This window comes from Fistularia commersonii, chromosome 9, assembly GCF_037954325.1.
Source record: "Fistularia commersonii isolate RoL2024-O1a breed Wild chromosome 9, RoL_Fcom_v1.0, whole genome shotgun sequence".
Lineage (NCBI taxonomy): Eukaryota > Metazoa > Chordata > Actinopteri > Syngnathiformes > Fistulariidae > Fistularia > Fistularia commersonii.
In genome coordinates, this window is record NC_141292.1 from 5,026,934 (window position 1) to 5,039,623 (window position 12,690).

A 12,690-nucleotide genomic window follows, 5' to 3' on the forward strand; every position below is an offset into this window, starting at 1 on the left:
AAGCACCTGTTCGTTCCCCTGGAATAAAAACCCAGTTAAAAACAGAGTTTAAGAATTGCTGTATTTTCTTTAAGCGTGTTAACTATAATTTACTTAATTTCAAAATCTTGATCTCCGAATTGAAAATGAGCCGTTGTGATCACAGTTTAACACAATGGTATTAAAATTGTGAAAGTTTTCATAGATGAGTGCCAAGAGAGACGTAGAAACTTTTCAGAATATTTCTTTATCTTTGAGGTCAGTTGTCTGTCAAAAAAAGTCATAAATATAAATAGAAATGCATAGATTCAGGCATTTATGTAGTTGTGTAACACAGTATAAAAGACCCTTGTTTTCATTAGTAATTATTTTCTAAATCAATTGATTGGTCTATTGATAAACATCCCCAAATGTCCACATATCACTGATAATGAGCCAAAACTCAAAGACACGTAAAGGAATATTTGATTGACACGGAATTAGAATTGTATTTTTTTTGTTCAATAAAGTATGAGCCAAACTGATCACAACAGTGGATGATAATTCTAAGCTAATTGGAAAAAAAACATCACTAGACCTCCGGACAAAAATTTCATTTTGAAATGTCTCTTTTATTTCCAATTTTCACGTAAAAAAATACAGCGAGGAAGTTGATACAAAAAAAATCCAAATATATACTTTTAAACAGCTGAATCTGTATAATTTGACTACACTTTACACCAAGATGTATATTTCTGACATTATGATGACAGAAATTGATGTACTGCACGGTGCAAAGGAAAAAAACCCCACAACGTTTTACATGATTCCACAAAAAGAGAGTAAAATATACAAATGTGAAGCTGCAAATAGTCGACTTTTCATATTCAGCAAGCCAAGCTGAAAAGTTTATATCCCAAACCAATGAGGAAGGCAACTTTATCCCTCCAAATACATGCAGTGAGTATGTAAAAACTGCACAAATATTAGTCAGTAGAATTTTATGAATAATAGTAACACATTGATAGATAAAAAAAACACCTGCTTGAACTGGAACTAAGTAGAGTAACTACTGACTAAGAAATTGTGGAAAAATTTTCCCGTTCAAGTTGACAATGACAATTTCTTATCGCCCAGAGGGCACCTTTACCAATATGCCTGCCACTTTTTTGTAAAAGCTTTGCAAAATGCTATATAATGGAAGATGAAATTGCTTACATCCTTAAAAAAATTACAAAAAAAAAAACAAAACAAAACATTATAAAATACTTCTCTCAATACGTTGTGTGAACGTGAATAAAACACAAATATCATATCCATTACAATGGTCCAAGTTGATATTTTCACAAATGCTTATGTACTTTTTTTGATAATAGTGTGAGCCTTTTGCTCATTACATCCAGTAGATTTACTGTCCATACGGTCTTTGTTTAGTTATGGTGAAGTCCAAAAAAAAAGGTTTTCAGATCGTCATGATTTAATAATGTGGAAAATCAGGGCTGACTTGTGTGAAAACATACTATCTATGGAATATCTTTACATTCACTCATTAGAACCTCTGCACTCCTCACGCTGGACAAACTTGCGCTAGTATTGATGTAGACACTGCATTTCTTTCATTGAAAAAAATAAAAAAATAAAAAAAAATCAGCAGATACACAAATAAGTTGTGCTTTTCCTTTTATAAAGGAAAGTTATATACAATGAAAATGCATGGAAAACCTGGGTTCAACTTCACCACAGTTCTCCCCTCGCCCTCCTCCCACCGGGTACTTGATTGCAGACCGTACTACAGCAGTGACATCTAGCCTGTCATCCTTTCATATATCTAGCTTCTCCAGCCTGCAAATGTCTGAGCATTGGGTCTGGAAGAGGAAATAACACACAGAGCAGAAGGGATGAGCACAAAAAAAAAAAGCAGGAACTCCAAGTCATAGAAATTAGCAGCTCTTCATTTTCTTACCCAAGCAGGGACATTTGGATGCGATGAAGTTCAAAGCTGTCTATTATGGCTTAGAGGCTGAGTTATTAACACGTTGAATGTTTATGTCTGTACTGATAGAGAAGTCTTAGGGAGGGAGCTCTTCAGGCACTGAGTCTTTGTATTATTATTTAAGGATTAATGGAAATAAGGCCCACTGAGCACCGAACACATTTTACTTCAATCCCATCACTCACAACCTGGATTTGGGACAAGCTTGAATTTAATTCCTTTTGCACAAAAGTAGTACTTGGAAAGATGAGGGGTCTTGTTAATTAAAAAAAAAAAAGTGTCTGAAATGAATACGTAAATAAATAAGTGACGGAGAAATAAATGGTGGGAATGAACATCTGTCTCACAGTGTGATACACCTCGCCGGTGTGAAGAGCCTGTTTCAGCGCTGACAGGGTCGTGAACACACCAAAAACTTTGGGGGACAGTCAACTCGCATCCGTGTTGTACTCTTTTATTCTCTGAGGTAAGGTAACTGCTCCGCGTCATGAGATGGTTGTCTATGCTTATTAAACCGAAAACAGGAATAATAATTACAAGAAAAAACAAAAAAACAAAAAACTCTAAACCTCAGGGTATATGTATATATGAAGGCCACATTTTGTCATGTCTATCACTCATGATACTTTAATGGGGAATCTGTGTGACAGAATGACTTTGGAGAAGTCAGGAACGAAAGAGACTAAATGAAATGGAAAAGAAAGTTTTTTCTTTTTTTTTTTCGATTTTGCCTATTTGGTGACGCATGAATTTTTTTTTTCTTTTTTTCTTTTTTACAATCATACATGTTTGAGCTTGAGAGTAAAGTAAACCCATAAGAAACAAACAAACAAAAAAAAAAAAAAAACGAGTCAGAATCAGCCAGCAATGATGGACTAGACTTCTTTATCATTTATCCTGATCACTCTCGGGACCTTGAGCTGTTGCACTGGCATATCATTGATCCATATTGGCATGTTTAACCAGCTGTCCTTTTCCCAGTATGCAATCTGGCCCTTTCACTGAATTTCTCTGGCGGATGGTTGAAATAATTAATTCCCCTTTCTCTCTCACTGCCTTTGGCTTGTTGCTGCTTCACCTCACTTCTTAACATTGACGTTTGAAATTTAAGCATTTATTTTTTCTCTTTCTCTATGTGGCTGCAATGGCGACCAGCAAATGTGACTGATTTTTGAAAAGAGCATAAAACTTAACCTGCTTGTAATGGCTACAAGTTTTATTTGTAAATACGTAACTAGTCAATAACTAGTCTGTGAGACAACTTTGGCATGCTTTTGCAATTGAACATATATAGCATGTTATCTGCATCAGAGAGGAGCTTTAAAATTTTCAGATTTTATTTTAAGTTCCATGGTGACTGATTTCAGTTCAAAATTAATCAGATGTTAAAATGATCTGTTTATTTTGAAAAGAAAATAAGAAAAAAAAACAAACAAAACCTGTACGATAACGGACAAAGAAAAAAAGGTGTTACATTGTGAGGCATTAAAACAAAAGCGAAAAATAAAATACGAGGAGCATAATTACGGCAAGCAAATGCCTCCGAAAGCGGTTGCCTTCTGTCTACATGGCAGTGCACACTCTAGAATGCATTCCAGTGGAAAACACCCCAGGGAGCACTGGCTACCATGTGACGTGCAACAGCTAACACAGGAGGGAGGTTGAAAATGGAATTCATGGATGAGAGAAATTAAAAGGCATGGGCAGTAGGATGGGTGTGCAGAACAGATCACACAGGGGAGCTAATATTCGGCAATGGTCACCAGGTCATTATATGATGCACGGCCCGTGTCAGGGACAGTTACTTCTCACAAAGCTAAAAATGATGAGCTCTGGCAGATCAACCCTGGGAGCACTTCAAAGTATCACCTTTTTGCAACATTAAACAAACACACACACACACACACACACACACACACACACATTTTAAAATATATCATTACTATTTGCTTTTAGTCAAGGGTTTTGTGCACTGGATGACAAGAAATTACTGAGCTTGATTTGGCACAACAGCCTTGGAGATGAGCGTGTCTTTTAATGCACAGGGAGGAATTGGACATGAACGGGGGCAGATGAGGTGGTATTAAGTTAGAATTGTTTAATGGGGTGCAGTACTGTGGAGAGTAAGATATAAATTTCAGAGTTCACACTGAAGTCACAGCAGGAAACTGCCAAAGAGAAGAAAATGTGGGTTTGCACATGTCTTTGTGCACGAAGATTTACACCCACCAGCCACTTTAACACCCGAATAAACCTGCATCTGCTTATGGGGCAAATGTCTTTAACACTCAATGTAGGCATGTAGGACTGCAGACAGAGTGAAAAGAATCGAGTGAGATTTTGAATATGGAAAGCTCTACAAAGGAAAAACTGGATGCAGGAGCACATTGAAAAAAAAACAGAAGCTGGATATACGCATACATAAAGAATGGGCAATGAGAGATCATTAAAACTGAAGACACTTACTGATTTGTAGACCCAAAGGCGTTTCCAGAGAACCCTACACACAGGAGAGAGAAGCCTTATTGTATATGGCAAAATTGATATCATAAGCAGCAAAAGCATCAAACACTGTAAATAAACATTTAGGATACTCAGAGAAATGAGTATTGTACCTTGTTATAACTTAAAAAAAATGAATACATTGAATTTGGGATATTTATATTGTAAGGGGATAATGTTTTCAGTAGATGTGATGGAAGTGAAAAGCATTCTAATTAACTGTGTGTATTTGAAACTGCAGGCATGACTCAAAATTAGCTGTTTATTTAAAGTACATGTACAGATGATCAGGGAAAAAAAAGGATAGTTAGCGGTCTTACCCCCGGCCTGAGGCTGCTGTCCAAAGGCTGAGAAGGTGCTGGGCTGACCTCCAAACCCAGAGCCCTGCTGGGCTAGACTCTCAAATGATGGTGCACCCTGATTGGCTAAAGCACTAAAGGATGATGCGCTGGGAGGTGAGGCAAATCTGAAAACAGCAGTGCAAGTATTGTTATGTAACAAATGGGTATGACAGAAAAGACAAAAACAACTACCGGTATATGATTCTAAAAGGGGTTGGTAACAGGAATTAGTCAAAAAGAAATCAAGGCTGTTTCTGACACCTGGTTGGAAACAGATGTTTTGAAAGATATAAACAGAAAGAAGCAGAAAAGCACTGCACCTGCAACTGATATGCTCCGGCAATATTGCTTACTTAAGCACACTGGGAAGGCAGGAAGGGTAAGATGTTTGAGGTGTGTGTGGATCTGTGGGCGTGTGTGTGTGTGTGTGTGTGTGTGTGTGTGTGCATGTCTGTGTGAGGTGACTGGAGGATTGGGAGTTGAGGGTTTAAGTGGAAATCCTTTCTACAGGCCCTGTGCCCACTGACCCCCAAGGGAACGAAAAGAGAGAATAAACACTACTGGGGGGGAAGGATAGAAAACAGGCCAGTTTAATCTGCAGGCAGCTTGATCTCAGAATGAGATTATCTGCGGGGAATAATCTGGCGAGCAATATTGCTCCATAGTTTTAGGAGTGTGGCCAGGCTCAAAAGTGGAAAGTGAGAAAAGCATGCAATGGAGGCACACAGGTTGAGAAACCAAGCGTCACGCTCAAATGGTCAGTGCAGGAGGAAGACAAACGATTTTTCTCCCTTTTTATGTTTTCCTAAAATGAAATCTCAGATAGAATTATGCAGATCTATTGGAGGCTGTGTGGAGGCTCATTTACAATAAATCTCAAATGATCCTGTGATTCTTATATGAACAGAGTATGAATGCTCTGCAATAAAACCAATCAAAGGAGAATAGGATATTACCAATGCAGTGAATAAAAACAGGGGATTTATATCCATGACAATTATAGTGACTCCCTCTGTGTGCAGATATTTGCCGTCAGTTTCAATCTATACCCACAGGGCGGTACAACCATCTAATCATATTATGTCATCTGGCTTAGATCATCAGCTTAATATCATTAAAATCAACTTGCAGCAGCTTTAATGGAAATTATGAGCCTGTTGAAGCTGAGGTCATTTGTTCTGTTTTACTGTTAAAAGGTTGTGTGTATAGAATTTTGGATTGAGAAATATATTTCAGTTGGAATATTTATAGTTATTTTATTTTTTAATAATCTACAGAATTCAATATTTGCGTTAGCTTTACATTTAGTGGGAATGTGGACTCTGCCAGTATCAGCCATGTTGGATCTGGCGGCCAGAAAAGATGTGGAATTTAATTTTTTACTCAATGGAACTATTGAAAGCTAGTTCTTCAACCGTGCAAAGAACACTTCTCGGTTCTTTTAAGAAATGGTACAGGTTTTCCATTCACATGAGGTTTTTGGTAAAAAGCTCTGCTACAGCTGCATTGTTTACGTCCTTGTCTGGCTGATTGTGTTATGTTGAAACTGGCTACCAGTCAGATACAACAACTGATATCCCAGCAAAATATAACGGAGAAAAAATGTGGACAAGAGATCAACAGGCAGTAAAAAAAAAACAAGCTAAGGAGTGTGAAGTAAGTAAACAAGCGGGGTTGTGCTGTGTGATTTGAAGGAGGTGAAGCTACAAGAAAATAATCTGACTCGCATTGCTACCTTCTGTGCTTTTTTTCAAGGATTCTTACCCAAATCCTCCCATGTTGGCCGCTGCTGTTCCCTCTCCAAACACTTTATTAGCTGAGGAACCCATGGGACTGTTGAAGCTAGGGTTTGATCCAAATGTCGCAGCAGCACCAAATGACGGGGCTGAACCGAAGGCAGGTGGACTGCCAAAAACTGGTGCACTGCCAAAACCACCTGCAGAGGAAAATACAAGTTCTTATTTTTTGGTTGTCATTAATACAGAGTGGAAGAAAAAAACTTATCATTTTCTCAAGTGGCCATAGAAGATTACTTGTGCAGTTTAGTTGTCAATGAAGCATGCAAGCAATGCTTATTTACGTCTTACTATTCGAAAAAGAAGGGATCTACGACCCCTAATGAAGAACAAAAGTGTTGCTATGAATATGTTTAAATATTACCACGCATGTTATATGCAGTATGGCTGACACAACATTTAGGCTAGTATTAAAATGTTGGAGTTGTGTTAAGGGGAAATAAATCACTACAATATACATTTTATTCAATGTTTGTCAGCCTGCTAAAAATGATAAACAGATTTTTGTACACCCCCACATATATATTTATGTGAATATGAGAGGGAGAGAGAGAGTTCTGTTGGGTGGAGTGCATGACTGCGCTGGAGGAGCACATGGATACAGCTTAATGTCAGGATAAATACTTCACAGCAAGTTAATGCCTCGGATGTATGAGCAGCAGGGGGAAAAGTGTATACTTAAATTACAGGCAGGTGACCACCATACTGTGGTAAATAATTGATTGAGCTAATGTGACAATGTTACATTCACCGTACCTAGACGAGATAGAATAATAGTGTTTTGAAATAGTACCGGTGTTGTGGATGAACAGCTTGAATGGCTGCCAATACAACAGTATCAATTTATAAACCTTTGTTAAACATTCATATAAAACACAACATTGTGGAGACCAAGCCATTTGGACAATCTAAAAATTCTGGGTATCTTTACATTAATCCCCATTAATTTGCCAATTTATTTTCTATCTTTAGTCCTGCTAAAAACTACCTCTCACAACAAGAATCTCTGTTATACTGTACATAATATCATTTTACATTTCATTGCATTCAGGAATGGAATCTGTGGATTACAGGTAGATCTTATAATTTTACACAAGGTGTTTGCGTGTATCTGCTAATTTAATTTATGCTTTTTAATACCCTTATATATATTACCCTTTAATACCCTTTTCAATATCTCTATTTATAATAATGTCAATAATTTACATCTGGAATACATTTTGCACAGTAGCAGATATGTACATACTACCTTTTGAGTGACAACGGAACTAAAGAATCAAGTGGATTTAACTTTGTGTATAATTATCACTGCAAAGTTATTAGTTGTTTCCTTTTTGCTCCAACTCTGGTGTTGTAAGTTCGCGCACTGCCAGAATACTGGCTGAATTAAATAGCCGATTAAAGGATTCTGCTAGTCAATCAAGTCCGATCATCACACTAATCCAATCAAAATTATTAAATGGTTACATAGACAAATAAAAATAAATTTGCTAATAACAATGGTCTTTACAGATCAAGTGTATTTAAATTTTGAATGCTTCTAGACATTGAATTTAATGCTTTAAAATGCTTTTTAAGGCCTTAAATTTTGCTAAAGCTATTGAATGACTTTTAATGTTTTTTAATTATACGTGGAAACCCTGTTAAATCATATATATGAAATTGTGTATATTACATATAAAAATTGTATAAATTTGATTCATGGCCATTTGGGATGCTATCCTTGTTGCCTTTTGCCCAGGTCATCATCAATGAGAACTGCTTCTCATTTGACTTAAATAAAACAAATGTTAAACAAATAATACCAATTACATTTCAAATGTATGGAATATGTGAAATGTAATTTATGGTTTTCACCAAGGAATGTGATTGCATGGACGGATGTGTAACGTGACTGCTAGTATGTAAAATCTGCAATACAGGAATACAGATCTGATTAGTATTTTATTTTTGTTAAACATCTCTGCAATTTGGACACTTCACAATATAGTGTGATCTTTGTGAGGTAAAGCAAAGTCCTAAATCATCTTTTGAGGGGAGCAACAGAAAAACATTTCTTATTTGCACTTATATCTTATCTTGCCTGTCTTTTATCATAGACAAAATATATATTCTGTTTGTAAGTAAGACAACAGGAATATGGTATTTCCGAGACTCTTTTCAGTCAATAGGACTGTCAGAAATTCCTCAGTCAAATGTGGACTGTTTTGTCCATTGAACTAGAAACTGGCTATATTTTGCAAACTGAGAAGAGGTGTTTCTGATTTGATCTGTTTTGTCAAGAAAGCACTGACAGCAGTATTGTCAACCCCTTTCGAATCCACACAAGCCCAAGTGTAAGGTTGGTCTTATACTACAAAACAGAAAAGCACACTGTTGGCTGCAGGTGTATCATGCTTCTGTTTATACTTTCCCGAGCTTGCTTTTCACATGCATGAGCAGAAGGTCAATGTTTACATGGAAAATGACAGGGATTGCAGTTTGAAAAGCAGTTTTTCCAGTGTGGACACCCACAATGATACAGTGATGTGGTGAAGTAACAAAACGGTTTGTACCTTAAAAGAACAACAAAAAAAAACAAAAACGCAGGCTTACCAAACGAATTTTCGTTAAATCTCATGTGTTTGAACAGTTTCCTACACTAACCTATAGCTCTGTCTACACTATAGATTGAATTAAACGTTCGGTCTACATCGTGAAAAGGGAAAAGGCAGAATGCTGAATTGAGCCCTCAAGAAATGGCCTGCAGTGTAAAGTGTGACATCTAGGGGTAAAATGTGTGCATTGTCTAGTTAATTGTTATGATGACCAAAGCCAAATTACCATTGAATTGCAATATAGATGACACCGACTATATTTTCTTAATTACACAAAACACACACTGACTGATTTGTTTCCCATTAATTTGGCATCGGCAGTATTCTGGCAGGTGATGCTAGAGCAACCAACAACCTTGCTTTCCACTTGAGTGAGGAAAGAAGGGTACTTGCTGCAGCTTAGATCATAAATAAAGGGAAACATCAAAAAATTGGTGCTGAGGGAGATTGGGAGTTGACTGTGGCACAGATTTAAAAAGGCCTTTCATCAATTATTCTAATTCATGAATCTGTGTGTTTGTGTGAGAATTATCAACGTCCCTTTCTTTGCTGTTGTGGTGCTCATTTACATTGTCTCCTTTAGAATAAGACCCAACATGCTAAAAACAAGTAAGTCTTAATTAGGATCATGAATTATCAGTATGCTGCTGAATGCAATCAGAAATATCATTTCCCTGGCCTGTTATATATTAGTCCAAGCAGAAAGCTATTTGGAAAAAGCTGTACCTGGCTTTTGCGGGGTTGAAAAGGAGCCGAAGCCCTGTGATGCAACACTGCCTCCACCAGTGCTGAAGGTCCCACTAGCTTTCTGCTCTCCAAATGATTGTCCAAAACTCATAGCCTTGGATGTGTTTGTCCCAAAAAGACTGTTGGTGCCTGGAGGAAACACGAGGCCATACATTTAGCTTGAATGACCAGGAGAGTAAGCTGTGGCATCTTGTACAGAAAACAAGTATTTACTCAGTATAAGGACAAAAGTACAAATTAAAGTTAATTTTAAGGCCTTCTGATATTGCAATCTCTCTTAAAGACTTGGCCTGCCTGTCTGGGTAGACTGTCCAAATCCAGTGGCGGCAGTGGGGCCAAATGGATTCTTATTGGCAGCTTCTTCACTGGGTTTGCCCCCAAGGCCACTGAAGAGTCCTCCACCAGTAGATGAGCCTGCAGTGTTGTTGGAACCTGAACCAAACAGGCTTCCTCCTGACGATGGCTTTGGTGGAAAGAAGAAGTATATGATTATCCATTTTACCCTTAAAAAAGCCTGGACTTCCTAGAAATGAACCGAGAGGCGAATACCTGTCCAAATACACTCCCTGTGCTTGGTTGTTGACCAAACGCAGGTGTACCAGAGGTGCATCCAAAAGCTAAAGGAGAGGATCATACAGAAAACACATCTCAGATATATTCTTTGTCCACTCTATATACAGTGCCGGTAATAATACCAAATATCAAAAATACTTTGACATCCACTGTCATGTGGCCTCTTACCTGACTGCTGTCCGAAGCTGAATCCTGTAGATGAAGATGTGGTGGTGTTACTCCCAAACACAGAGCCCTGCCCAAATCTAGAGCTCTGTCCAAATGCCGGGGCTGTAGTTTGTCCAAAAAGCCCCGTGCCGGTGCTGCTGGCTGTGCTGGTATTACTCGTGCCAAAGGAGAAGGAACTTGCATTGCTAGGAGTAGAAGCACCAAAAACACCTCCTCCTCCAGTGGTAGCACTGCCAGAGTTTGCTCCAAATGCCAACTGTCCAAAAGAAAAACCACTGGCCATCCCAGCGTTGCTAGCAGGCTGGCCAAAGCCACTCACCTGGCCAAATACAGAAGTGCCGAAACCAGTTCCAGATGATGTTCCAAACGCAGAGGAGCTAAATTCTGTAGATACAGGTGCTGAGGGAGCAGAGGGTGCAGAGGAAGTTGAGGAAGCAGGGGGTGCAGCAGGTTGCCCAAACACAGTGGTAACAGCGGTTGGTGTCGTATTGTTTACAACTGTGAGGGTGGCAGTGCCGGTTGTCGATGCAACTGTATTGATAACTGATGATATTGCGAGGGTGCTGCTGTCCGTTGTTACAGGAATAGGCTGAGTAAAAATAGATCCGGGCTTGTCACAGGTGGAAGCCTGAAATGCCGCTTGGGTATCTTGTGAAACAGGGGCTACTGCAGGGCTGGTCACAACTGGTGTGGGTCCTGGTGCAGTGGTGGTGGAGTCCGGCGTGGCTTCTGTTGCCGGAGCAGCAGTGGCTGTCGCTGGAGGAGCTGCTTCAACAGATTCCAAAACAGCGGTAGGAGTGTCTAGAATTGGGGCGGCTGTGGCCAAAGGGGGTGTTGGTGACTTAAAGGTGGATGGAGCCTCTGGGGCGGGTGTGTCTACTGCTGCTTCTGGTGCTTCAAAGGTGGCTGTGGTCTCTGATGACGGTTCAGAAGCTGTGCCAGTTTGAGAGGTTGGTGTGGGCTCTGAAGCTTGTGAAGTCTTTTTTGGATCATCTGATGATTCTAAAGAGGCCGTGAAAGGACTGCCGAACGATTTGTGTGCAGGTGAGGCAGCAGCGCTAGACTGTGGCACAGAGAAGGCTGGCTTTGAATTGGATTCAGGAGGCTTGAAAATGCTGCTTGTTGCTGCTGTTGCCTTTGACAAGTCTGCTCCTCCGGAACCTTCAGCAGACTTTAGATCAGCACCTAAACTAAACTGTGCTGCTCCTTTCCCTATGTTAGCATCCCCGAAGGAAAAGGAGGCAGGCGTGGGTTTAGCGAGAGTATCTTTGGCTTCTTCACTCTGGCCTACTCGTAAATTAGAAAAAATGCCGAGAGTTTCTCCCCCAGTTGTTTTAGAGGGCTGTGGCTCAAGGTTCGGGGCAGTGGTTGAAGATGTAACTTTGGATGCATCGCCTGCAGGGTAAGCAGGCAAATCAGGTGATTCAGCGACAAGTGTAGGGGAGGTCGACTTTGCAATGAGGGGGAAAGGTTCATCTCCAGCCTGACCAAATGTCATCTTGCCATTTCCCACAAAGGGGAATTCAGTAATGTCCTTTGCTAAAATGACATACAGAAAATTAAAGAAATAGATGAGTAATCGCGATCAGTTCATGGAAGCTTGACATATTTCACGGTTCCCTGTATCCCAAGCTTTTACACTGGTTTTACCTGGTGCCATTGCAGCTCCAACAGAAGACAACTGGAAATTTGTGGACCTATGAGAGAAATAATTAAGTCAAAAAAGAAAAACAGCAGATTACGTTCAATTATGAAACTTATTTCTGAGTGGTGTAATTTTTCAAGAGATTTAATGGAACTTCAGATTAAACCTGATGACTTAACAAGATACAGAACCACACTGTTGCTTCTACCTCCAGTCCCCCAACCCATGTGAATTTACAAAGCTGCAAGGCTCAGGAAGCAATTCATTCATTTAACTACCTACTATTCAGGTAAGTTAAATTACTTGTAAATCTTCCTCCCGTTGCAAGAGTGATGTAAGATTGGTGAGGTGCAGTTTAGAGTGGCTGTGT

General features: G+C 39.2%; 1 protein-coding gene across 1 annotated transcript in view; it reads right to left on the reverse strand.

Annotated features, from left to right (window-relative positions):
* Positions 1-569: 569 nt before the first annotated feature.
* Positions 570-12,690, reverse strand: part of nup214 (nucleoporin 214) — a 30,660-nt gene continuing 18,539 nt past the window's right edge. Inside the window, exons 28-36 of the mRNA XM_086152116.1 lie at positions 12,326-12,372; positions 10,676-12,214; positions 10,484-10,551; positions 10,229-10,397; positions 9,914-10,063; positions 6,559-6,730; positions 4,774-4,919; positions 4,418-4,451; positions 570-1,823 (exon numbers count right to left, since the gene is read on the reverse strand). Coding sequence (XP_086008242.1) covers positions 1,787-1,823; positions 4,418-4,451; positions 4,774-4,919; positions 6,559-6,730; positions 9,914-10,063; positions 10,229-10,397; positions 10,484-10,551; positions 10,676-12,214; positions 12,326-12,372 — 2,362 coding nt within the window. The 3' untranslated portion in view covers positions 570-1,786. The remainder of the gene's footprint in view (positions 1,824-4,417; positions 4,452-4,773; positions 4,920-6,558; positions 6,731-9,913; positions 10,064-10,228; positions 10,398-10,483; positions 10,552-10,675; positions 12,215-12,325; positions 12,373-12,690) is intronic.